This window comes from Amphiprion ocellaris, chromosome 4, assembly GCF_022539595.1.
Source record: "Amphiprion ocellaris isolate individual 3 ecotype Okinawa chromosome 4, ASM2253959v1, whole genome shotgun sequence".
Classification (NCBI taxonomy): Eukaryota; Metazoa; Chordata; class Actinopteri; family Pomacentridae; genus Amphiprion; species Amphiprion ocellaris.
Genome location: NC_072769.1, coordinates 5,933,395 through 5,959,286, shown reverse-complemented (window position 1 = coordinate 5,959,286; position 25,892 = coordinate 5,933,395). Strand labels below are relative to the sequence as shown.

The following is a 25,892-nucleotide window of genomic DNA, read 5'->3' as shown; positions in this document are numbered from 1 at the left end:
TGTTGAGACTCTAACATCAAAGACAACAGTCGAGGTTTAAATAAGGTCACTGGACTCTAATCTGGACAAAAATGGACAAATTTAAAGCTTATTTATTCATTTTAATCATGAAAATGACACAAAATCTAAATTTCATGTTTAATTTTTGAATTTTCTACTTTTATGGACGCAGGTTCAAAGAGGATCAAGTGTTCGTTCAAATATGTAGAAAATGTCAGGAATTTTCATGGTTTTGTTAGATTTTCTTTACAGAATCATACTCAGTGTTTCTCTGTTGGCTAATCTCAAAGCTTTTGTTTGCAGAAAGCTTTTATTTTACTGCTTCAAGCTGGTGTTTGCTTTTCTCAGCAGAATAAAAGGTTCTCAGAGGACGTCATGGGAGAGACAGGCTGGCGTCAACATTAGAATTTAGTTTTTCTTAATGAGCACTTTATAGCAGTGAGGCAGCCACAGTGGAGACGCTATATCTTATGTACAGATGGTGGAGTGGAGATAACTATAGAAACTACAAGGACACACTCTTAACCCTTTGATGTGCAGCATCGTCACTTTTGAACCATGTTGTGCATCAAAGGGTTAAAGAAGCTGAAGCCAGCAGGTGGATCATGTTTTCAGTCAATACACTCTGTCATGGTCTAATATTTGCTGCAGGTTGTCAGACTGGTTTACAGTAGTTACATTTTAAGAGCCAAAGTTTTGCATAAGCACCTGGTCTCTGGGCCTGTTTTGCCTCCAGGTTCAATTCAGTGACATGTTTCTGCAGAACTACAGATGATCAAGTGTCTGCAGGACTTTTCTAAATTCGTTTGACCTCTGAGGCAGCAGAGATCAGACTTTCTGGCTGGATGGAGGAAACAGATGAAAACCTCAGAGCTGATATAAAAAGCAGGAACCAGATAAAGAACAATAAACCAGGTGAGACAACCTGGACACGACTCAGTGGATCATTGGAGGACATCTGGTGGAGAAAAAGTTGAATTGCAGATTTTCATCAGTCTGTCAGAACTCAGAAATGTGATTCAGAAAACATCTTATCCGAGAAACCACTTAAAGGGTTCAATATCTCCAGAAATAAAGCTCTCACAGCCACGATACTTAGTGACAACTCAGACAGAGCAGGTTCTAATGACTGAATGGATTTAGAAGTGGACACATTTTCAAGTAGTGGTCCTTGAAAATGGAAAAAAATGAAAGATTTTCCAACAATACCAGTCTAATGGTCAGCGAGAGAGTTTGTTTGCATCTGATTGATGTGAAACTGCAGCAAAACCATTGAATCTGTAATATTAGTGACCCTGGTTTGAATAAACTGGCCTGTAGGGACAGTTTTCACTCACACTAACAAAATTCAGTGTTTTTATGTTGGACACACTTAGATTTAACACACGTAGAAAGAAACAGCAAAGAACACAACAATAAAGACAAATGCAACAGTTAGAGTTTATTGTTCAGCTTCATCAGAAACATCTGTATGGAGGTTTGTTTTCTTTCATCCTCCCTGATCAGAATCACAACATCTTTACTGTCTCTTTTGTTTACCTCAGCAATAAGACGCTCTAGCTGGTGTAAAAAGTTTAAAAGTGCAAAAACAAAATATAGAAATAACAACAGACTTTGTAAAAAAGAAATGTTTATCAAATATACATTATATATAAAAATGATGAATATCAGGAGATGCATTTGTTCTTTTTCAAGTAATAATGATGAACGTCATGCTAGTAAATAAGACCCCAGAGACAAAGTTACCATCAGGGGTCCGTTTCACGAAGCAGGTTCAACAAACTCTGAGTTTAACCCTGAACTCTGAGTTGATCTACTCTGAGATAGAAAACTCTGAGTTTTCGGTTTCACAACGGCTGATTTGAGTTGGTTAAATCAACTCGGAGTAGTTTCACCCGGAGTTAAGCATGTGCACCACAACTCTGAAAAGCCAGTATCAATGGAGCGCCGATTCGACGAGTCACCATGGCAACGGGGAAGCGGAGGACTACACCGTTTGAATTGGAAATCTTAATGCGCTTATATAGCGAGTTTGAGCACGTTTTTAGAAAGAAGTGCAACACTGCTGCGGCTGCAAAAGAGAGGGAGACGACGTGGGAGAACATTGCTGCCCGAGTCAATGCGTAAGTTTAAATCACAATAATATTACAGGAAAACTGTTTGAATAGTAGCCTATTAAGTTCACTCATTTAGGTGCAATCCCGCGGAGGTGAAGCGCACGTGGCAGCAGCTGAAGATGAAATATAAAAACATTGTTCAAACAGGTAAGAAGTCGGCATAATCTCATGGAGCTACCTCATTTTGATCATGTTTTACATTGTAAAGTAGCCTAAATATTAAGTGGCTGTTTGACTGTACAGTGGTTTTATCCCACACATAGCCTAAATGTCTGCATCCATATCATGTTCTGTTAAACAATTAAGCCTATTTAAACTAACACAGACTTCTACTCAGCCAACAGAAAGAAAGGAGATGCCTGTAAAAAGGGAGGTGGCCCAGCACCACCACCTGTAACGGAGGCAGAGGAGCTGGTCCTAAGCCAGAATTTGGGAAGGCCAGTGGCTGAGGGAATCCCTGGAGGGAGCTCATCCTCTGAGACCACATCCCAAGACACAAGTGCTTTTATAAAATGTAATGTCTCTGTGTGTATAGCCCATGTATATGTATATATGGAATGTTTTCAAGCATATTCATACAAATATTCATTTCTCTTTTGGGTCTTTTTTTCTTTTGGCCCAACAGATTCTGATGGTACTATCTGCCTGGTGGAGCCCTTTCACACCACAACAGACCTTGTAACTGTAAGTAGGCAATACTCCAAAGATTTAGCCAAATGGTAGTTTAAGTCCACTGAAACATATCACTAATCTAGGATGAAGAGGATGAAACTGTGTCTGCTGCCTTTACAGAGGGGGATCCAGAAAGGCATACAGAGGTATGTTAGTGATAGTTCTCTTCCCATTCACATTTCTGAACATTCTGGTGGAATATAGAATGGCATTTAGCCTACACTGAAGTATTGCACATTCTCATCCTTTTTAACAGAACATGGCTGGACAGCAGCAGGATGCTTCCTCAACTTCCACTGCACAGATTGACACAGTGAGATGGATGTTCAGTAAACACCAGAGGTTCAGTCCATGGAATTCATGTGCAACTGTATAATTTAATGTCCTTTATGTATTCCCAGTTACCAGTAAAACAAATATACAAAATCCACTTGCTGAGAAAAATACAAAAAACTGATAAAGAAATGCAGTACTTGGACCGCCAGATTAAGAAGGCAGATCTGGAAATTGAAATACTGGAGCACAAGTCAGAGGTGGATGCAGGTCACAGGTGAATTATGTTAACTACTGGAACATGAACTAAACTAGCTCTTTTATTTGTAGGAAATAAAGAAGACCAAATGAAATGTATGTCATGTGTTTATTTCACTGCTGTGGTGGTGATGATGGTGACTTAAACTCCAAAGTGGTTATTGCATATGGTGTCTCTGACTGCTCTGCTGTCCTGGATAGCTGGCAGGTGGATGAGGTCATCATCTGGGTCTTCAAATTGTACGGCAGGGTGTTGCTCTCCTCTAATAGTGGTAATATTATGAAGAACAACACATGCCACAATAATATCACAGGCCTCTCAGGAGTCACCCTGAGGTGATGTAGACACTGGAAACAGGCTTTCAGCAGGTCTATGGTCATCTCCACCCAGGCTCTCCTCTTGCAGTGAGCCCGGTTGAAGTTCTGTTGGGGGCCTGGTTCAGGGTCAGGGTATGGGTCATCAGCCTAGGTTGGCATGGTAACCCCTGTCACCCAACAGAAGGCCATCAAACTCTCCTGTAATGTATAGTGGATACATTAGAGTATATTAAAGGAGGGAGACAAGTGAATTATATTGTGAAAATCTTTAGGCTGCTTACCACGTTACAGTCTGTTGCTCATGTTAGACTCATGATAAATCCTCGAGTCATGAACAGACCCAGGCCACTTGGCCTCCACATTGGAAATGATGTATGCAGCATCACATATGATCTTGACAGTGCAGAGAATGATGGATGTTGAACCATGATGCAGTCTTTAACATTTTGAAACCATAGTCAATCTACCTGTAGCCTACCTGCACATTTATGCTGTGAATGGACTTCCTATTCACATAATCAGCTTCATTATATTTGGGAGCTTTGATGGGGATGTGTGTGTCATCTATGCAGCCAATCACACTGGGAAATCCTAAAAGAAATTAAATTTACTAATCACAGTCTGAGGTTGCAGCACAATGTCATTAACTGGATATGATTTAAAATTAATTTAACAGATCTCTACATCATTCACCTGCAATCCTGTGGAACTCCTCCTTGATGGCTCTGACAGGTTTACAACAACAACCAGGAAGCCATTGGTTCTGTGCTGTCTGGTCGGTTCTTCAGAAACTGGGACACTGAACAAAGAAGTGACAAAAAGACTGGAAATATTTGAGTTGTGGTGCTGGAGAAGAACGTTAAACATCAGCTGGACAAGAAAGATCAGCAACGCAAAGCTTCTGGAAACCAGGTTAATGGACGCCATCAAGTCAAGAATGATCTCGTGTTGTGGTCACATGTCGAGAAACAATGAATTGTTGCATTTATTTACTGAAGGCAGCATGAACAGAAAGAAAACAAGAGGCAGGTAGAGGAAGATGTATGAAGACCATCTGAGCAAACGGACAGGGATTAAGAGAAAGAGTCCAATCATTAGAGAACTGAAACCAGAGAGAAGCTGTACGACAGTGAACATGACCTCCTACCTCTGTCCTGAGGAGATGGAGCCAACCTGAACCTGATGGACTTCATGTTTCTACCCAGAGCTGATATTTTCTGTAAAAGTTTCCACTTCTTTGGTTTAGATGGAAGTGTCGTCCACATGTGTGAACCAGCAGCTCAGTGCTCTGATTACCTCTGTAGAGGTTCAACGTTCTGAGTTCCACTTTGTCCATGTGGAGGTTTAATGACACTGAAGATCTCACAGCTCAGCTGAGCTTCAGTCTACAGAAACCTTCACTGGGTTTAAAATATGTGGCTGTGAGTCACGTGATTTAATGGAGAGAATAAAGAACTGTATTAACTAGAACTGTAGAAGCCTCTTGGATGAAATAAGAACCAGAAAAGACATCCAGATACCTTCAGCTGAAGTTCTGAGGAAGACAATGAGTCTGTAATGATCGACTAGGCAGTAAATGATTTGTGAACATGGCATCAGAAGCTACCAGCTGGTTCACTGTGGCATCAGGAGAATACTGTATACTTACTGCTTTCTTTGGCAGACTAACAGTATAAATGAGGAGACATCAACACCATCACTGATTCTGTGTTGTTTGCTGTCAGACGTGACCTTCCGAGTCTGGATCTATCATGTGATAAACCAACAGCTGCTCAACAGATCCTGGTGAATCCGGGAAATTTCCTCCCTGCAGAAGCAAAAACACAAAGTAAGCAGTGGAGAGACTCAAATGTGGTCAGAGGAACCATCCAGAGTTTCTGATCAGGAACTCTTCCCCCCTAAAGGTCCCTGTACTGGAACCAGACACTTCCTGGTTCTAAATGTTCTTAGAAGGTCAACAATGAAACTCTTCAACACTGAGGGCACCTGCTGCTGCTGTTGTTCTGTGACACACTTAGAACGACAGAAACCACAAACAGAAGAAAAAAGTGGACTTTTACGGAGCATTTTACAGAAACTGAGAAAATCAACATGTCCAACATCTGTCCACAGATGTGACCAACACTGGAAATAGTCTTCTCTCTTCTTCCTGTAGATGTTTTTCTGTCTCCATGTTTCCTCTCTCCTCTGCTCATCATCAGTAGAAAGATGTTACACCATGCTGAATGTATCTCCAACACCTTGCTGCTCTGTTCACCGTTTCTGAGCCATGCTGCATTTATTTTATTCATCCAGTAGCTTTGGTTTTCCTCTCTGTGGAAACACTGCCTGCAGTTCAACCTGAAAACTCTGGAGAATCTATCTGGCATGTAGGTTTTTTTCTTCATGATCATAAACATCATGTTAATGTGAAGAAAGGCACCAACCTGACTGTGTCCGTCAGCACAGATATTTACTCCAGTGTACTCCACTTCTGTTGTTGAGTCTAGAGACTCTGCAACGACACAAAACTGAAGTTGAAATTACATTTAAAATAATGTTTCCACCAACATCCAGTGGATGATGATAGCAGCTGTGCAGGTGATGAATAAACGGTGTGACTGTGTCTGTCTGATATGATTAGTCCTATAAAAATAATCTGCAATCACATATGAATACATTTAATAAGAGAGAAATCTGTTATCAATGTAGGATTCAATAAAAACAAATCAAACACCTGCCGTTTCTCTCTACGGTGCTGAAACACGTCCACCTGATTAAAAATGCAGCGACTGTCACAATTGTAAGTGCAGCACATCCAGTAGAGACTCCAATTATGATCCAACCTGTCAAACAAAACACTGGAGGTCAAGAAAAACTCACCAAAAACAGGTTTTAATGATAAAAATCAGAGTTAGAACTGATCTTACCATGTCTTGATTCTGTGTTGTTCTGCACTCCAGTGAAGCTCTCGCCACAGAACGTCTGAAGATCCACTAGAAGAGTCCTTTCTTCTGCAGGGTTTCCAGCCACACATCTGTAAGAGGAGCTGAAGTCCTGTTTGGTCACAGTGAGAGGCAGAGATCCAGCAGAGCTGCTCTGGTTCACCACCTCCTCATCTTTGTACCACCACAGTGTGATCTCTGCAGCTTTGTCCACAGCACACAGCAGATAGCAGCTGTCAGAGCTCACACTCAGTGTTTGGACAGCAGGAGGCGCTACAGAGTCTGCAGAGGACCAGATGGACACTGGAAATTAGACAAGCGTTCACAACAACAACCTGCATCTTCTGGTTAGAAATAGGACTCAGAAAATCATGTTTTTCCTGTGGTGATTTGTTCACAATGACTCAAAATGTTAAAAAAAAAAAAAAAAAAAAAAAAAAAAAAAACCTAAATTACAAAATGTGTCCTAAATGACACAAAATTTGTCCTTATATAATCAGAATTCGTCCTAAATGATTGAACGTTTTTCGATAATGACTCAAAATGGGACAAATATGTCAAAAATGGATCAAATTCTGCCTATAATGATGCAAAAAAAAAAAGACCTAAAACACAAAATTTGTGTCCACTGTGATATAAGAATCATCCAAAGTGACTCAAAATTTGTCAAAAACAATCAAATTTTATCCTAAATGATTCAGATTTTGTTCATAATAATGCAAAAATTGACATAAATGAAATATTGTGTCTGTGATGACTCAGTAGGAACTGTCTGGAACAAGTTCTGTAAAGAACCCGTTTGCTAAAGTTGTCTGGACCAACATTTATTGCCCCTAAAGGAACCATTTTTTAAAGGTTCATGAAGGACTTTGGCGTTCTTTAAAGAACCTGAAATGATTCTTGAAGGAACCTCTTGCTAAAAGGTCTTTGTGGAACTACAGAAATGATTTTTGTATTTAAAAAATTCCTAAATGACGAAAAGTTTTTCAATAATAACTCAAAATTTGACTTAAATGACAAACATGTCAAATTCTACCTGTAAGGATGCAGAGAAAGGACTTTAAAACACTAATTTAGTGTCCACTGTGATACAAGAGTACGTCTCAGGTGTGTCTCAGGTGTTAATCACACGCTGGTCGGCTTCATGGTGAAAACGTGAAGGTTTAACACGTGATGCTGCTCATCAGTGACCTCACATGACCTGTGGTTTGGTCACTGGAAAGGACGGATGATGTCATCATGGAGCCACATGCGTGCTGCTGATGTCATAGATAGTTACAGGAAGTTATTGGAACAATATTCCTGCCAACACACACTAATCAATATACTGGAAGAAGAAAGCCATCTTACCGTAAACTGTGAGGCTATAAATGGATTTAGTAGAAATTACTCCTTTTTTAGAGTCAATTTTATAAATCCCAGAGTCTCTCTTCTGCAGGTCTGTGATTGTGAAGAGTCCAGAGTTATTGTTCCAGTGAAGTTTGTTAATATAAATGCCCTCATCTATGATGAGTACTCTGTTTATCACCTGAGCAATAACATTTCCTCCATATAACAGATATCCTCTCTCCAGTACAGGATCAGGCAGAGTGATGTTTCCTCCCTCAGTTCCTGTCAGATTATTCTGCTCTTCTTCAGTATAAGATAATCTGATCACTGTAAAACATAAAGACACATCAGTCAGCTTCAGTTTCATCTTATTTATACACTATAAACTCATTACACAAGTCATCTCAGGGCATTTGACACAATGAGGTCAGGACATTACAGAATTATATCCCAGGACAGAGACCAGATAGTCCAAACATCAGCTGCACTGAGAACAGTGAGGAGAAAAAACTCCAGTTTAACCATCAGAACCCAAAAGTTCGCATACATTATATTTTGTAAAAAATATCAGAATGACATCATTTATCGGCTAGAAACTGTCAGAGTTCTAACTTTCCCAATCTGTCATTGTTTATTTCTTTGTTATTCGGGATACAAAATTAAATTTTGTAATATTGAGAAATTCATGTTTTGAGACCTGAGAAGCCACTTTAAGATTTAAATATCTCCAGAAATATAACTCTCACAGCCACGAAACTGGATGAGGACACAGAAAGAACAGATTCCATCAGCTCAGAATGACTGTGTCACGGGGGGCGAGGAGTCAGAGAACCCAGGCGCAGACACAGATAGAGGCCGACAGGAGGTTCAAGGGAAAAAGGGCTTTATTTTAACAAAACAGGAACTAAATCAGTCACAGTACTTACCAACACAAAGATTACAAAAACGGAAGTCTGCAAAACAAACTGGGCTTAAACGGATACTCACAAAAATGGGGGAACTGAACGGAAGGGGAAAACAGAGTCCAAAGCTGAGTCCAAAAGCAGAATCCAGAAACAGAGTCCAAGAAACAGAGTCCAAAAAGCAGAGTCCAGGTGGGAACAGAGTCCATGAGGGAATGTGAATCTATGATCCGGCAGGGAGTGAATGAACGGGAAGAGCTGAAATAGGTGCAGGTGAGGTGGAGAACAGGTGAATAGTGTGAACTGATTGCTACAGCTGAGACTCGTAGCAATCAGCAAACAGAGTGCAGGCAGGAGAAGCAGGTGGGCGAGAGACAGGGAGAGAGAGAGAGACACATGAGGGAGAGGTGACAGACAGAGCCAAAGAGAAAGGACAAAACAGAAACAGATCAGGACCCAAGGAAGAAAGGAGGAAAAATGGGGAAAAGGAGGAAGAAAGGCAGAGGCTGGAGCAGGATCATGACAGACTGAATTCATCCAGAAGTGGACAAATTTTCAGTTATTGGTCCTTGAAAATGAAAAAAAGTATAAAATTTTCTAACAATATTGGTCTAGAGTCTCCATAAAGTTCCTATCAGTGTATATCTATGGATGGATCCATATTTCTACTAAAATACAGTCTTTGGTTGTAAACTGTTGAGGCCCTAACATCAGTAGAATCTGATGGGTTAAACTTTGACCAGACAAGATTCCAGTTTTTAGATATTTTGACTTGAAATAATAAGAAAAACCAAAAAAGAAAGTTTTAAATTAACTCAAAACTGCCTTTTATGACTTTATATTTGATATGAGTACATTTGGACAATTTCTGGATCATTTTCAGCCATTTATGAGTCATTTTGGGTCATTTCTTGGTTGTTTTGGGCACATTTTGGAGAATTTCCAGTTTTCCAAGTTCCAGTTTTTTCCTATTTAGACATGTCAAATATGAGTTTGAGTCCATTTGGACCACTTCTGGGTAATTTCTTAGTTGTTTCGGACACATTTTGGCGGATTTTTCTGGCATTGCGGAAAATTTTCAACTTATTTTGAACACAGACAGAATATTTATGGACATATTCATATTTCTTCTCAAACATCCAGTCTTTGGTCGACATTTCACCAACTTCTGAGGCTCTAACATCAGTAGAAGTTGATTTGTGTCAAGTTTGGCAAGACAATGCTCCACTGTTTTAGTCTTCTGACCAAAAAAAAAAATCTGTCAGAATGATTAAAAAATTATCTAAAATTACTTAAAATTTGTCCAAGAATGACTAAATGTTTGTCCAAAATTTGATTAAAAACTGCTCAACCTGACTTGAAACTTGCCCAGAATGACTTAAAATTGTCCAAAATGCCAACAATGAGTAATTATTGGACCTTAAAAATAGAAGAAAGTGCAATTTTTTTATTTTTTTTTTTGTCTCCATAAAGTTCCAGTTAGTGTATATCTATGGATGGATCCATATTTCTACTAAAATACAGTCTTCGGTCATAAACTTCTGAGGCTCTAACATCAGTAGAATCTGATGTGTTAAAGTTTGACCAGACAAATTCCTGGTTTTTACTGATCAGAACCAGAACCAGAACCAGATTGAGGTTTTGACATTTGAGGAGTCTGACTCTGACTTTTGGTACGTAACATTTGACAGAAACCTGCAGATTAAAAAGTGCTGCAGTTTAAACACAGATAAGTAAAGCAGCAGCTGAATAATCCATGAAGGTCCAGATAAAGACTAGATTCCTCTGATTTCCATCACTGAACTGAGACTAGTTCTGTTGTCTGAGTGCAGCGTTAAGCTTCATGTAAACCTCAGCGGCTGAAACAGGAAGAAGCATCAGCGAGACTCTGGAGCTGAACCAACAGTTTTCAGGTTTTCAGCGTCTGAAACGTTCCCAAAGAGCCATGAAGCTCCACCTGAGGACGTTCATCTGCTTCACAGGTAACTGCTGCACTTTAACTCAGTTTACTGGATGCTTAAGGCATTATCATCATCATTTATGCTAATTACTGTTAGATTTATGACTGCTTTCCACTGTAGAACTCAGAAGTAGCTGTGGTCCCCAGTTCAGCTGACAGTGAACAGTTAAAGGGCTGAGATGACCTGTAGATCATAATAAATAGAATAACTGATGAGCTACAGGCGTCACGTTGAGGCTTTTTGCTGTTGTTCATCAGTTTGTTCAGCTTTGACTCATTTTTTCTGTTCTAATCAGAGACTCAGCCATCGTCTGAGTATTTGACTCCAGTAAACAACAAGCATTCTTAAGGTCCTCATCTTTTTCTATCATCACTTTTCTTTTATTTTTGATGTACTTTGCACAAGAGCAGCTTAAACAGATTCAATTCAATTCAATTCAATTTTATTTATATAGCGCCAATTACAGTCAAATTGTCTCGAGACGCTTTACAGAACCCATATGCCTGACCCCCAGAGCAAGCCAAAAGGCGACAGTGGCAAGGAAAACACCCTTTTAACAGGGAAAAAAACCTCGAGCAGAACCCGGCTCTAATGTGGGGGGACCCATCTGCCTGCTGGCCGGGCGGGTTGAGAGGGACAGAAGAAGTAGAGAGGTAGAGATAGAGGGGTAGAGGTAGAGATAGAGGGATACAGATAGAGGGGTAGAGATAGAGAGGTGGGGGGTGGGACACAAGGACCATAAAACACAGCCACACATCTGAAGCATCCAGCATCCAGCTCTGGGACCAGGGACACTCGGAGAAAGGACACAGAAAGAAACAGAGTGAATGTAATGCAATAATGGTATATATAGTAAATACATAGGTAGTTAGAGAAGGGCTCAGTGCATCCAGAGAGGTTCCCCAGCAGCCTAGGCCTATAGCAGCATAACTAGGGGCAAACTAAAGGGACGTCAAGAGGGGAAGTCAGTTGTGCAAATGAAAACACCAGCTCACCCCGTCAGGGTCACCCAGTCAGCCCTAACTATAAGCTTTGTCGAAAAGGAAGGTTTTAAGCCTGGTCTTAAAAGTAGAGAGGGTGTCCGCCTCCCGAACCCAAACTGGGAGCTGGTTCCACAGGAGAGGTGCCTGATAACTGAAGGCTCTGCCTCCCATTCTACTTTTAGAGATTCTAGGAACAACAAGTAAGCCAGATGTCGTTTAAAACTGCAGCAACAGACCTGAGACTGTTTTTGCAGCATTTCAAAGTTAAAAGTTCCAGTTCCAAACTTTTTCAAGACTTTTGGTTTCATCTGAACTAACTGTTGATGTTTTCCAGTGATCAGTTTATCTGCTGCTGAAAAAGAGAAGAAGAATCTGAAAGGAACTAAGGGAGGAAACATCATTCTGCCTGATCCTGTACTGGAGTTTGGATTTTTGTTATATGGAAGAAAGAATATTGCTCTGGTGAATGATGGAGAACTCAAAATATTAGATAACATTTACAATAGGATTCACTGGAACAATAACTCTGGACTCTTCACTCTCTCAGACCTGCAGGGGAGAGACTCTGGGATTTATTCTATTGACTCTAAACAGGGAGAAGTTTCCACTATATCCATTTATAACCTCACAGTTTACGGTGAGTCACATTCCTTCTATCAATATTAATAAAATGTAAGGATCAGTGTGTTGGCAAGAATATTGTTTTAACAACTGAAACTATGTGTGACCTTTTCTGTCTGGATGACAAAACACACTTCAACAGCAAACACAACAGCAGAGACACTAGAATCTGATATTAAAGTTTGACCAGACAAGGTTCCAGTTTTACTTAGACATATAGAATGCAGATATGAGCCAATTTAGACAATTTTTGGGTCATTTTTGAGTAATTTGTGGTAATTTTCTTGGTTGTGTTAAGCACATTTTGTAGGATTTTTGTGACATTGTGGATAAATTTCAAATTATTTTGGACAGAGAATATTTATGAATATATTTATATTATCTACTAAAATAAAGTCTTTGGTCCACATTTCTCCAACTGTTGAGGCTCTAACATCAGTAGAATCTGATATGTTAAAGTTTAACCAGACAAGGTTCCAGATTTTTTCTACTTTGATTTGAAATAAGAAAAAACAAAAAGTTGTAGAAAATGACTCAAAACTGCCTTAATGACTTTAAAATTAAACGAAAAGTTACTTAGATTGCTCAGAATGATATTTTCATAAAATCCTTGAAGTTTGTCCAAAATTACAAAAAAAAGTTCAAGATGTCAATAATAAATTATCAGCCCTTGAAAATGGAAAAAAGTGCAAAATTTTCAGCCTTTTATGGTGTAGTGTCTCCATAAAGTTCCAATAGATGGATCCATATTTCCACTAAAATACAGTCTTTTGTCCACATTTCACCAACTTATTTGGGACTTTGAGTTATTCCAGATTCTACTGATGTTAGAGCCTCAAAAGTTGGTGAAATGTGGACCAAAGACTGTATTTCAGTAGAAATATGGATCCATCCAGTTATATACACTTACAGGAACTTTATGGAGACTCTAGACCAGCCTGGATGCAACATTTTGTTTATTCCATTTTCAGCGGTTGATAATTGAAATGCTGCCTTCTGCTGGATCCGTTCAATCATCCTGCTGTTATTAAACTATTCTGTCTGTTCTCACCACATTTCACAGCTGAAGGAGTTCCGGTTTTATTTCTGGAGACACTGAACCTTTTAAATGGCTTCAGTTCGTCATCATTCATTCATTCATTCATTCATTCATTCATTCATTCATTCAGTGTTTTGAGGATGAAAATAGTAAAAATCTCCAGTCTGAAAACATCTAAAATTCTCAAAATTCAGCCAAAGATATTTTCCAGAACTCAGTTTTGGTTTCAAAAAACAAAGTGTGGTGTCTGAAAGGACCCAGACTGACCCACTAGAGCTCCTTAATGTTGACCTCAGTCCTGCTTTGGTCTCGTTTCCTGAGGTCAGAGGTTACAGATGATTATTTTACAGTCAGATGCTGACAGAGAATGAATGTCGACACACAAGTCGTCTGGAGGTCAGATATAGAGAAAAAACATTTTAAAGCTTCCTGATCACCTTCAGAGCAACAGTAACTGGTTGACTTCCTCTGGGATCAACAGGAAGACAAAGAAAGTCTCTGCAGTCTAAAAAAAAAAACAAAAAAAAACCAAAAAAACAAACCAAACAGTTATTGGCAGTGATACAACATAAATAAAACATTATTTTAGTTCCACATACACCTTTTAGCTAGAATCAAGAATCATTTCTGGTTCTTTAAAGAACGCCAGTCCCTCAAGAACCATTAAAATATGGTTCCTTTAGGTGTTACAGGGGGAGCTGGAGAACCCAAGCACAAACACAGAGAAAACTGGCAGACAAGTGAATAAAAGTTTTATTAAACCAGATAACTAAACCAATACATAAACAGAGAACTGAACTAGGAGGGCAGAACAAAACCAAACAACTCTAAACTCTACAAACCAACACTATGAATACAAAAACAGAAGTCTACGAAACTAAACTGCATTAACAAAACTAAGCTCAAGACGGGTACTCATAAGATGGGGGAAACTGAACACGGAGGGGGAAATCAGGCTGAAGGAATCCAGGGGCAGATGGAGATGAGACAGGACAAACAGGCTGGAGACAGAAGTAAGGCAGGGGAGAACCAGGGAGAAGATCAGAGTCCATGTGGGGTAATCCAGGGGGGAAACAAAGCCCAAGAGTGGGGAAGCAGCGTCTCAGTGGGGATGTGAGTCTTTATGATCCAGCAAGTTGTGACTGAATGAACTGAGATTTATACTGCAAGAGGTGATTGTGAACAGGTGTCCAGAGTGAACTGATTACTGCAGCTGACACTCACTGTAGTAATCAGCAGGTAGCAGAATGACGGCAGGTGAAGCAAGGAGAGCAGGAGGACGAGAGACAGGGAGAGAGAGAGACATGAGGAAGAGGTGACAGACAGACAGACAGACAGACAGAGGGAGGGAGGGAGGGAGGGGGAGAGAGACAGGTCAAAACAGATAGATACAGACAGAACAGGAGGAAGAAGGAGAGAAACCGGGGCTGGAACAGGGATCATGACATTAGGTGTAATAAATGATGCTCCAGACAACTTTAGCAAACGGGTTCTTGACAGAACCTTGTTCCAGACAGTTCCTACTGAGTCATTATGGGCACATTTTCTCATTTATGTCATTTTTTGCATTATTATTTACAAATTTGTCATTTTGGTCAATTTTCGTGTCACAGTAGACCCTAGTTTTCTATTTTTAGGTCATTTTTTGCATCATTACAGGCAGAATTTGACACGTTTGTCATTTAAGTCAAATTTTGAGTCTTTGTTGGAAAACCTTTAGTAATTTAGGACAAATCTGATGACATAAGGACAAATTGTGTGTCATTTAGGACACATTTTGTTATTTATGTCAATGATATTGCACATATTTTGGAGTCATTGTGGACAATTCTTGTGTCAGAGTGGACACTAATTTTGTCTTTTAGGTCATTGTTTTTGCATAATTTTCAGAAGAATTTGACATTTAAGTCAAATTTTGAGTCATTATTGAAAAACTTTTAGTCATTTAGGACAAATTTTGTTATTTATGTTTTGTTATTTGAACATTTATAGTCATTGTGTTCAAATCACCACAGTAAAAAACTTAATTTTTCTGAGTCCTATTTCTAACCAGAAGATGCAGGTTTTTGTTGTGAACTCTTGTCTAATTTCCAGTGTCCATCTGGTCCTCTGCAGACTCTGTAGCGCCTCCTGCTGTCCAAACACTGAGTGTGAGCTCTGACAGCTGCTATCTGCTGTGTGCTGTGGACAAAGCTGCAGAGATCACACTGTGGTGGTACAAAGATGAGGAGGTGGTGAACCAGAGCAGCTCTGCTGGATCTCTGCCTCTCACTGTGACCAAGCAGGACCTCAGCTCCTCTTACAGATGTGTGGCTGGAAACCCTGCAGAAGAAAGGACTCTTCTAGTGGATCTTCAGACGTTCTGTGGCTAGAACTTCACCAACAGCAGCTCAGACAACAACCAAAGACATGGTAAGATCAGTTCTAACTCTGGGTTTTATCAGTGGATTGTATGTTTTGGTGTGGTTTTGCTCTGCTTTCATGTCCTCAGTGGATCTCAGTGTTTCTCCACTGATGTCGGAGTTTCCTCCAGCTGATGGTACCAGCTGGTGGTTCCTGGTTCCTCTGGTTGTGTTTGGGGGTGCAGTTGCTGTTTGGGTCTCTGTGAGCAACATGAGGAGAAACTGAGACGGCTTCTCCACCAGCTCTGGCCTGAGGATCATCATCTCCAGAAGACAGAGGAGATCTTCCTCTGGCAGACTCAGACTTCTGGTAGCAGCTGTCTCCTGGAGCTGTTTCTGTGTCTTCAGTTCACATTTAGTTTGTTCTCATTATAATTCTGATGCTGCAGCTGCTCTCAGAGATAATAAACAGCATACAGAGAATATTTCTAGTCTGTTGTTTAATGTTGGACTGATTTAAACATTGGAGCATTTAAAAACTTATGCTGTGATGTGAGGATTGTTCCAGTAACATCTGTCCAGATGTTTCTCAGGGATAAGCGCTTCTGTTCTGTATGTCATTCTTTTGTACTTTCAGGTTTTTCAGTGTTTTTTCTTTATACACAGAATTTAAGAATGATAAGAGTAAATGTTTTTTTTAAATAATTTTTAATTGTAGTTTTAAAACAATGTTGTGTTGTTTTACAGTTATTCCTAAATTACAGTTAATAATTAGTAAAATACTAGAAAAAATATAAATTTACATGTTCATTCTACAACTGTAAATAATGTCAACATTTTAAAAAAATCTATCTTTTTTTAAAAAGTTACTTTGTTCTTTACAATGTTTGACGAAAATGACACAATTTTTCTGTATTTATACATCAAAAACATCATTAGATCACAGATATTTGCCATTTTTGACAGAAAATTATGTAAATTTAGGACAAAAAATAGAAATCTTTTTTATTTTTATTTTTTAATTCTGTCTTTGGGAATTTTTTTTTCAAAAATTACAGAGAGAAGAAGCCAAAACGGTACATATTACATGTAAATAAACAGTAATTTGTTCTTTAATGCTGTGTGATCGTGTATGTTTCTGGCATCTTCACTTCCAGATTTTCACTTTTTTTGTGGATTCTTTAAAAGAAAGTGTAATTCTGACATTTTTTTATTTGACTGAAGAGTTTTTAAACCATCTAATAATAAATTCACAGCTAAGTTGTCCTCTGAGCTTGTTGTTTTATCTGAATTTCCCCATAAAGCGATACCTGTATTAATCACTACTTTTCATTCCAACATTGTGGGAGGTTTATGTCTTTATTGCAATCCTGTCTTGTAAAGATAGCAAAGATAACAATAAAAAACTTTATTTCTAAAGCACCTTTTTACAACTGGAGTTACAAGGAGATTTAAAAACATTAAAACCAACACGGAAGCACTAAAGATAGACAGTTGAACACTAGTAAAGTCAGTAAAAACTAAAAAGGGTAACAGTAAAACACTAGAAAGACTAAATATAGAAATGCCAGGAAGGTTTTTTGATTCTTTTTGAACTGAGACAGTGACTGAGCTTCTCTGACCAAGTTGGAAACGAAGAAGATCGAGCTGCAAAATGTCAGGGAGAGATTTAAAATCAAGAGAATCTTCAGCTGAGGTCTTTTGGCTTGAAACGACATATAAAGAAGCACAAAAGACGCTGAAAGACTGAATAGGTCGACAACCGGAAGTAGAGTGAAAAGTAAACCCGCAGGGAAATGCAGTTTCAAAGTAAAACAGGAAGTAGCTGCAAAAGGTCTATGCAGTAATAATCACAGTAACACTGATACCTGAACAGCTTTTCTTCTTCCAGCTCCCACATTATTCAGTTAAATTTTAATTTATAGTGATTTTTATCTGACCTGTGAGGTTCTTCTGGCTGAAAAAGATATTTGAAATTACTAAATTATAGCTTTGATGGAGCGTAAAAGAAACATTTATAGAAAAAACTACAATTCCCAACCCTTCTGAACTTCCTGTCACGAGGGGAGAGTCGATCATTTTCGATCAGATGATTGATTGAAAGCAGAATGGTGGGTCCAGGTGGAGGTGTGCTACTTCTGGTGGTCCTTACAGGTAAATAATCTTTTAATTATTATGAGAATTTACACGTTTTTTGCTCCAACTTGTTCCGCTGTGACTCTTTGCTTTAGGCGCAAACGAAAATGAAACTAAATTGCAAAAGTGATATTTTATAGCAAGAAATGCTTCAGAAGATTATAAATTAGATAACCCGATAAATGACTGAAAGTTTGATGTAGAAAGACACTTTAGAGAAACTTAGTTTGACACTTAAGTCCGTGTTGTTGTTGTTTTCTTCTCAGAAAAGTTCATCAGACAATAACCATGTGAACAGATAAAATAGAAATTATCAGGTATTTAGTTATTCGGTGATGAATCCGACACAATAAACCAAACACCAGCAAAGTTATATTTTCTTGACTTGATTATGTTTCAGCCATAAAGGTGATGAATACGATCTACATTATTATAAACTGTTTTGTTAGTTTTTTTTCATTATCAACCCTGTAAAACCCACTGTTGCAAAAAAATACAAACTCAATTTTATTTGGTTTGCTTTATTTATTTATTCATTCTTATTTTTATATTTGGGTTAATATACACATAATTCTAGTTTTTAGATTTAGTTTAATAAAATGTTGCAAATTTTTTTCTGTATTTCAGTATATATATATATATATATATATATATATATATATATATATATATATATATATATATATATATATATATATATATATATACATAATGCACTTATTACTGTCACTGAACTCTGGTGAGACTGAAGAAATCCTAAAAGATCTGCTGTAAAAAATGGCACTGATGAACTTTGGTTACTTACTTTACAGCAAAAATTGCGAATTGTTTGCTTTGCACACACTAAAACTGTTTCAGTTACTGGGTCGACCGCCCTTCAAAACAGCTGAGACAAAAATCTTCTATTTTTGCATATTTTTCACATTTAAATGTACCAGATCATCAAACTACTTTTAATTTACAAAGATAACCCAAGAAAACACAAAATGCAGTTTTTAATTGTTGATTTAATTTATTAAAGGTAAAATGCTGTCCTATGTTATCCTACGTGAAAAAGTAATTGCCTCCTTACCTACTAATCTACCAAATGACCACATTCATTCATCAGTTTGGTTCAGTTTCACCATCCAGACCTTCATATGGTTCCTGCCAGGCTGGTTGAATCTAAACATCACTAAATAGAACCTGTCTGCATTGTGAAGCAGCTAAAGGGTCTCAAAAAGCAGCACATGATGCCACGTTCTAAAGAGATTCAAGAACAGATGAGGAACAAAGTCATCGACATTTATCAGTCTGGAGGGTTCCAAAGCCATTGCTGAGGCTCTGGGACTCCAGAGAACCTCAGTGAGAGACATTATTCACAGATGGAGAGACATGGAACAGTGGAGAGCCTTCAGGAGTGGACCAACGACCAACATTTCTCCAGGAGCATCAACATCTAATCCAGGAGGTCACAGAAGAACCCAGATGAACATCTAAAGATCTGCAGACCTCACTGGCCTCAGTTCAGATTCGTCTACATGATTCCACAATAAGGAAGACTCTGGGAGAAAATGGATCCATGGGAGAGTTAAAGGATCAAACCTCTACTGACCTAAAAGAACATAAAGGTTCATCTGATATTTAGAAAAAATATCTGGATGAGCTCCAAGAGTGAAACAAGCATAACAGGAGAGTTAAAGGAGGATTTCCTGAAGGTTTTACTTTCTTATGTATTCATCCATCATTTTCTGTGATTCTTCCTTTCAGGTTTGGTCTTCTCTGAAGAACCAGCAGTCACGAAGCTGGATGGAGAAACGGTGACTTTACATCTGAACCAAACAGAGCCTCGGTTTAAGGACTATCTGTGGACCTACGGCCGACATAACCCCGTTTTAGCCATAACCATCGTCACCCAAGGAAAAGTCACTCCTGTCAATGGGACCAGGTTTGGAAACAGGCTGCAAACAAACATAGAAACGGCATCGATCACCATCTCTAACCTCACCGTCAATGACAGCGGGATATTTCTGGCTCAGATTCTCACGGAAACAGGAACCCTGCTGCAGAGATTTAACCTGACCGTCCAAGGTGAGAACAGTCGTATCTCTTTAGTAAAGCTTTCTTAAATCAAGCAATTTTCTTCCTTTATGTTTCCATCAATAACATGTTATTTGTGATTTTTCCAGATAATTCAGTTATTTTTGAGAAGGTTCTGGAGGGGAACAGCGCCACTCTGGATCCTGGAATAGAGACGCTACAGAAGGACCACACAGTAAGGTGGACTAAGGGTCCAGATTTCGATGGAACGCTGATTGCTCAGTGGAAGGACTCAAATTTTTATCAGATCAGATTTTTATCAATGAAACCTTCAAGGATGTTCTGCAGCTGAACGAGAGAACTGGAGCTCTCACCATAAACAGAATGACAAGGAGCCTGGAGGGGTTTTACTGCGTGAAGAATCTGTGGGGAACCGATCCGCACATCCTCAGAAAGTACCTTGTCATGGTCTACGGTAAGTGCTCTATAAGGAACATTTTACAGGTCTCGCTCAGTGTGAACCAAACAAAAACCTTTCCACAACGTAAGATTGTTTAATGCTCAGACATAATAAAATCGCTGAAGTCCCCAAAATGTTCTGAGAAAGTTCTGCAAAATTCTACTCATGTTTTCAGCAGGAAGTTTTCTTTTAGTTCCCAGAATGTTCTTCTTAAAGGTCGAATAACTAAAGATGTTCCAAAAATGTTTGTTGGAGCGTTATGCGCTAACATGCTCAGAACAGAATGTTGCATTGAGAAAGTTTTTCCTTTTTTATTATCATGGAACACTCTGGAACATTAAGGGAACAGTTTATAGATCCTGTAAGGTGTTCCTTCAACAACACTCCCCAAACGTCTTCAGAACATTGCAGCCAGAATGTTCCTGTTTTGTTTATATGTTGCAGTAAAGGAATGACTTTTAGAGAATGTTCTGGCATCTGACTCCTTGACAACATCTGGAAAACATGGTTTGAATGTTGCTTGGAACGTTCTTTTTTTGTGATGATGGAACATTGTGTGAATGTTTTATAGAAGAATGTTCTATAGCATGTTCCCTTAACAGCAAGGCTAAACCTTCCATCCCTAAAATGTCACATTACAGGAACGTCTTACAAAGAACATTCTGTCATTTGACATCTTAGTAACATCTTGAAATCATTTTCCGAATGTTGCACTGAGAACGTCCTTCCTCTGCTATCATTATAGGAATGTTTTAAAGAGGAACGTTCTGTATTGTGTTCCCTAAACGACGACACCGAATGTTCCAACTAATGTCTCACATCACAGGAACTTTAGAAAATGTTCTGTATGAAAAAACGTTCTGTCATCTGTGACGATGTTCCTCTGTCATGATGGAACATTGTGAGAATGTTTTACAGAAGAACGCTGTGGTTTGTCTGAGATGAAAACATTCCTAAAAAAAGAGTGGAACGTTCTCTGCCAGATGCTGCAGTGGTTTAAAAATATCCAGGAAGGAACATTTTCAGCCAAAAACTAACATTAAAAGTGTCGCCACCGTAAATGAGCCTGACGTTGTTCGCTTTTCTTTCTTACAGAACTTGTTCCCAAACCACAAATCTCGTCAGCACCCGCCAACTTCACACAGACTGATGGGATCTGCTCCGTCAGCTGCTCAGCTAGGAATGCACCTGAAGTTTTCTTGTCCTGGTACCAAGGAGAGAAGAAAATAATTGAGATCAGTGACTCAGACATCTCTGTTAACCTCACGCTGCCTCTGCAGATCCAGAGTCAGCCTGAAGTCATCTACACCTGCAGAGCTGCAAACCCCGTCAGTGACGCAACAGTAATGCTCAACTCCACAGACTGGTGTCCACCTCATCACTCAGGTGAACTGCTCTGGGTCGTCCTACAGAAACACCAAACAGTGTCTCAGGTTCTATGTTCTGTGAATGATGTGTGACCAGAGTAGAATCTCACATTTTACACATCGGGGGTGTCAGAATATGTTAGAAGATAGCTTGACAGAGAAGAAGTCCTGAACCTGGTATCAAAAGGAAGTTAAAAATTAGACTTTTAATTGTCTACAGCCTCGTGTCTACATCTACATCTGTGTCTTGTTTAAGTTGTCCGATGTGTTTTTGGGACAGATCTGTTTCTTTGTGGGTTTTTTCATATTTTTCATTTGTTTTGTTAAAACGCTTCTCACATGTCGTATGTCCTTTGACCAGTGGAATTATTCCTCCCGTCTGTACTAGCTGAGCTGTTTTATACTAAAAACTGTAGCTTTGGGAGAGACATACTTCATTTGGATCACTCCAGCTGCATTGTATACATGAGAGAGATGGTGTAGATATATGGTAGATGGTGTAGATATATGGTAGATGGTGTAGATATATGGTAGATGGTGTAGATATGGTAGATGGTGTAGATATATGGTAGATGGTATAGATATATGGTAGATGGTGTAGATATATAGTAGATGGTGTAGATATGGTAGATGGTGTAGATATATTGTAGATGGTGTAGATATATGGTAGATGGTGTAGATATGGTAGATGGTGTAGATATATGGTAGATGGTGTAGATATATGGTAGATGGTCTAGATATATGGTAGATGGTGTAGATATGGTAGATGTCATAGATCTGAGCTCTTCCAGTGAATTTGCACTTAACATCTGAATCTGCATGAAATCTCATTACCTGAATGACTGTGTTTGTTCTTGTCTGTGTTGCTGCCATGTCTCTGAACAATCACTTTGATGCATTTGCAGATCATCAATCCATGTTTTGGATTCTTGTCGCCACTGTCGTGGTTGTTGCTGTTGTTGCGTTTCTCATATTGATCATTTGTCTGTACAAACGAAGCAACAGACAAGGAGCACAGGGTATGTGAATGCAATGCATTTCTATCCTTTACTGTCCATAATTACTGCAGTTTGGCCAGACGTTGTCTTTATTATTAATCAGTTATTTTTGTTGTAGGCTGCTGTGAGGTGGTGAAATGGCACAAAGAGACATTACCGCTGGATGACGATGTCTCGGAGGTAAATACATCACAGACTTCTATGTGTGCATCAAAATGAGATACAGCCAGATACACAAATTACCCATGTTTTTTAAAGCTGATGGTGGTATTTTACAGATACGGAGAAAATTATAGATGTAGAAAATCAAGCTAAACAAGGATTTGTAACAGAATCATTCCCAGACTTGTATTTTTCCCTTTGAAGGAGAAGAACAATCGTCTTTGTGCAGAGCTTACGTCTAACATTTTGGGTTTAGATGCTGACAAAGATAATGTGCATGTGATGTTCTTCTTTCAGGAAAGTAATGAACGCCTGCTGGCAAACCCAACACAACAATCCGGTCAGAGTCAGTGAAGATCCTTCTGGTGTTGTTCATTGTCTACAGGAATAATTCTCCTGCTGTAAATATCATCATGTATATTTTGGTAGAGTCTTTAGTTTTAAATATGTCGGGTTAATTTCCATTAATTATTTTTAACTCTACTCTCCACACCTTATTGAAATTGTTAAGGTTAATCTACATAATTAATAATGCAGTGTAAGGTATATTTGTATTTTGTATAATTTTGCAGGGTTTTTGCTATAATATTAACACAAAACAAGCCGAAATACCAAAAGTGAGACAAATTATACCAACGAGACAAAACAGCAAAACTGAGACACAAACAAGGCACAAAACGACAACGAATGAGACATAAAATGACAAAAAACAAGACAGTACTCAAAAATTGGGACAGAAAATGACAAACACACTAAGGAATGACGCAAACGAGACAAAACAACAGAACCAATACACAAACAAGGTACAAAACGACAACAAATGAGACAAAACTACAACAACTGAGATGTACGCATAAAATGGGACAAAATTACTTTAGAAAGAAGAACTCAAATGAGACAAAATGACAAAAAATAAAGCAGTACGCAAAAAATGGGACACAATATGGCAAAAAAACCACAAAGGAATGACACAAATGAGATTAAATGGCAAAACTGAGACACAGACGAGGCACAAAACGACAATGAATTAAACAAAATGACAAAAAAACAAGATAGTACACCATAAATGGGACAGAATATGACAAAAAACACACCAAAGAATGACACAAATGATACAAAACAACAAAAGTGAGACACAAACGAGGCACAAAACGACAACAAATGAGACAGTAAACAGCAAAAAACCTGACGGTACGTAAAAAATGGGGCACAAAATGACTAAAAGAAGGAACAACTCAAATAAGACAAAACGACAAATGTGAGACACAAATGAGGCACAAAACGACAACGAATGAGACATTAAACAACAAAAAACGAGACAGTATGCAAAAAATGGGACAAAAAAGGTACAAAACGAAGGAACGATGCAAATGAGACAAAACAACAAAACTACACTAACAAGGTACAAAACGACAACAAATCAGGCAAAACTACAAAAAATGAGACGGTATGCAAAAAATTAGACAAAATGACTAAAAAAAAAAAAAAGGACACAAATGAGACAAAATGACAATGATGAACAGATTTACAGCCGAACGTTTAAAATGTCGGAATGGTTTGAGGGCGCTGGGACTGTTTCTATGACTGTTTTTAGTCATTAAACTGTATTTTTATACATATTTTCTTTATATTTTATACAGAATATTATATGAATAATAATTTTTTTATGCTGTGCAGTGAAAACATTTAATATCAGCAGAAACATGAACAGGATTTTACTGAACTAGAGTCTCTCACTGCAACAAAAACTTAAAAAAAAACATTGAATAATTTTTCTAAATTCACATATTTTTGCAGCTTTAAGTTGCAGCCTGTGTAGAATCAATAAAATATTAAAGGATTTGCACTAAAAACAAGGTTTTCACTCACTTCTTTGCTTCTTCTCCTAAACTTGTGCGATATTTAAATGATGAATCTGGTGGAAAAATATAGATATCTGTAAAATAACTTGATTTATTAGTAAAAATAAATGACACTCAAATCTTATGAAGTTTGACTCTAAAACACGAGAAGGCTCAAAAGCTCATATGTACAAGATCTCACTGCAGAATGTAAACGTTCGTTTTGTAATATTTAATTTTACTGGATTTAATGGAGACTTGATGCATTGATGTTTTTACTGTCCTGCTTTTTCTTTTACTCTAACTTTTGTGTAATTAATACATTATTCCGATATTGTTCAAAGTAAATTTTGATGCTAATAACTTTTTATTTTAATAAAAACGTTAATGCAGAGCAGCAGAGTATTTCTACACTGTGGTTTTTCTACTAAATAACAAAATACCCCCTAAATACATGTTCACGTCTCCAACTGTTGAGTCTTGACTTGGTCGAGTTTCTTTGTGGATAATAAACATCTCTTCACAGCGTTTTCAGGTATTAAATAAAGGACTTTCTGACTCGTCCTCCAGTATTTATGGTGATATTTGTGTCGACAGTCGGTGAGTGAAGCTGTGGTTCAGCTGATCAACAGCATCACTAAATGACCTTTACCTGTTGAAACATCTTATCAGCATTTTAACATGTCTAAATATGTAAAAACTGGAACCTTGTCTGGTCCAACTTGAACACATCAGATTCTACTGATGTTAGAGCCTCAACAGTTGGTGAAATATGGATCAAAGACTGTATATTAGTAGAAATATGGATCCATCCATAGATATACACTAACAGGATCTTTATGGAGACACTATACCATCAAAGTATTGAAGATTTTGCACTTTTTCCTATTTTGAGGGGCCAATATTTCATCATGATCAACATCTTGGACAATTTTTTTGTTATTTTGGACAAATATCAAAGATATTTTAACGATCTGAGTCAATTTGAACAATTTTCAGAAAATTTTATTAGGAAACTCTGAGCTTCATTCAGAGACTGAAGTGATCTGAGCTGCCATGTTTCCATTTCATCAATCATCCAGCTGCTTTCTGCTGCAAACACACCCCACGGTTTATGACGGTTTATGAAAACTAAATATTTGTTTGACATGAGCTGAGATCTTCGTGACA

The 25,892-nt window shown here is 38.3% G+C and overlaps 2 protein-coding genes and 1 long non-coding RNA gene across 8 annotated transcripts; 2 read left to right on the top strand and 1 right to left on the bottom strand.

The window, feature by feature from the left end:
* Positions 1-1,965: 1,965 nt before the first annotated feature.
* LOC129348731 (uncharacterized) lies at positions 1,966-3,185 on the top strand. The gene is made up of 6 exons (XM_055009787.1): positions 1,966-2,123; positions 2,194-2,264; positions 2,455-2,631; positions 2,743-2,801; positions 2,873-2,935; positions 3,046-3,185. The coding sequence occupies exons 1-6, from the start codon at positions 1,966-1,968 to the stop codon at positions 3,163-3,165; spliced, it is 648 nt and encodes a 215-aa protein (XP_054865762.1). The 3' UTR covers positions 3,166-3,185.
* On the bottom strand, positions 3,147-9,113 carry LOC118471120 (uncharacterized). Of its 6 annotated transcripts, none has more exons than XR_008601395.1 (11): positions 8,879-9,113; positions 7,913-8,218; positions 7,599-7,821; positions 6,548-6,844; positions 6,355-6,463; positions 6,065-6,132; positions 5,287-5,445; positions 4,332-4,437; positions 4,117-4,229; positions 3,920-4,031; positions 3,147-3,836 (listed from the first exon to the last, which is right to left on the bottom strand). It is a non-coding gene; the product is annotated as an uncharacterized LOC118471120 (long non-coding RNA). The 6 variants fall into 6 exon arrangements; XR_008601394.1 differs by having other exon boundaries at positions 4,332-5,445; positions 7,913-8,002; positions 8,091-8,218; XR_008601396.1 differs by having other exon boundaries at positions 4,332-5,445; positions 7,599-7,818; positions 7,913-8,002; positions 8,091-8,218.
* Positions 9,114-17,781: 8,668 nt separating this feature from the next.
* On the top strand, positions 17,782-25,122 carry LOC111582480 (uncharacterized). Its single transcript, XM_055009498.1, has 8 exons — positions 17,782-17,893; positions 19,625-19,945; positions 20,044-20,233; positions 20,347-20,369; positions 21,450-21,740; positions 22,627-22,740; positions 22,838-22,899; positions 23,179-25,122. Exons 1-8 carry the CDS (start codon positions 17,848-17,850, stop codon positions 23,233-23,235), a joined length of 1,104 nt encoding a protein of 367 aa, XP_054865473.1. The 5' UTR covers positions 17,782-17,847; the 3' UTR covers positions 23,236-25,122.
* The last annotated feature ends 770 nt before the right edge of the window (positions 25,123-25,892 follow it).

Coding starts and splice junctions, on each gene's coding strand:
- LOC111582480 (XM_055009498.1), top strand. CDS start 17,848: ATGGTGGGTCCAGGTGGAGGTGTGCTACTTCTGGTGGTCCTTACAG. Junction 17,894..19,624: donor ACTTCTGGTGGTCCTTACAG/GTAAATAATCTT, acceptor TCTTCCTTTCAG/GTTTGGTCTTCTCTGAAGAA. Junction 19,946..20,043: donor ATTTAACCTGACCGTCCAAG/GTGAGAACAGTC, acceptor TGATTTTTCCAG/ATAATTCAGTTATTTTTGAG.
- LOC129348731 (XM_055009787.1), top strand. CDS start 1,966: ATGGCAACGGGGAAGCGGAGGACTACACCGTTTGAATTGGAAATCTTA. Junction 2,265..2,454: donor TAAAAACATTGTTCAAACAG/GTAAGAAGTCGG, acceptor ACTTCTACTCAG/CCAACAGAAAGAAAGGAGAT. Junction 2,632..2,742: donor CACAAGTGCTTTTATAAAAT/GTAATGTCTCTG, acceptor TTGGCCCAACAG/ATTCTGATGGTACTATCTGC.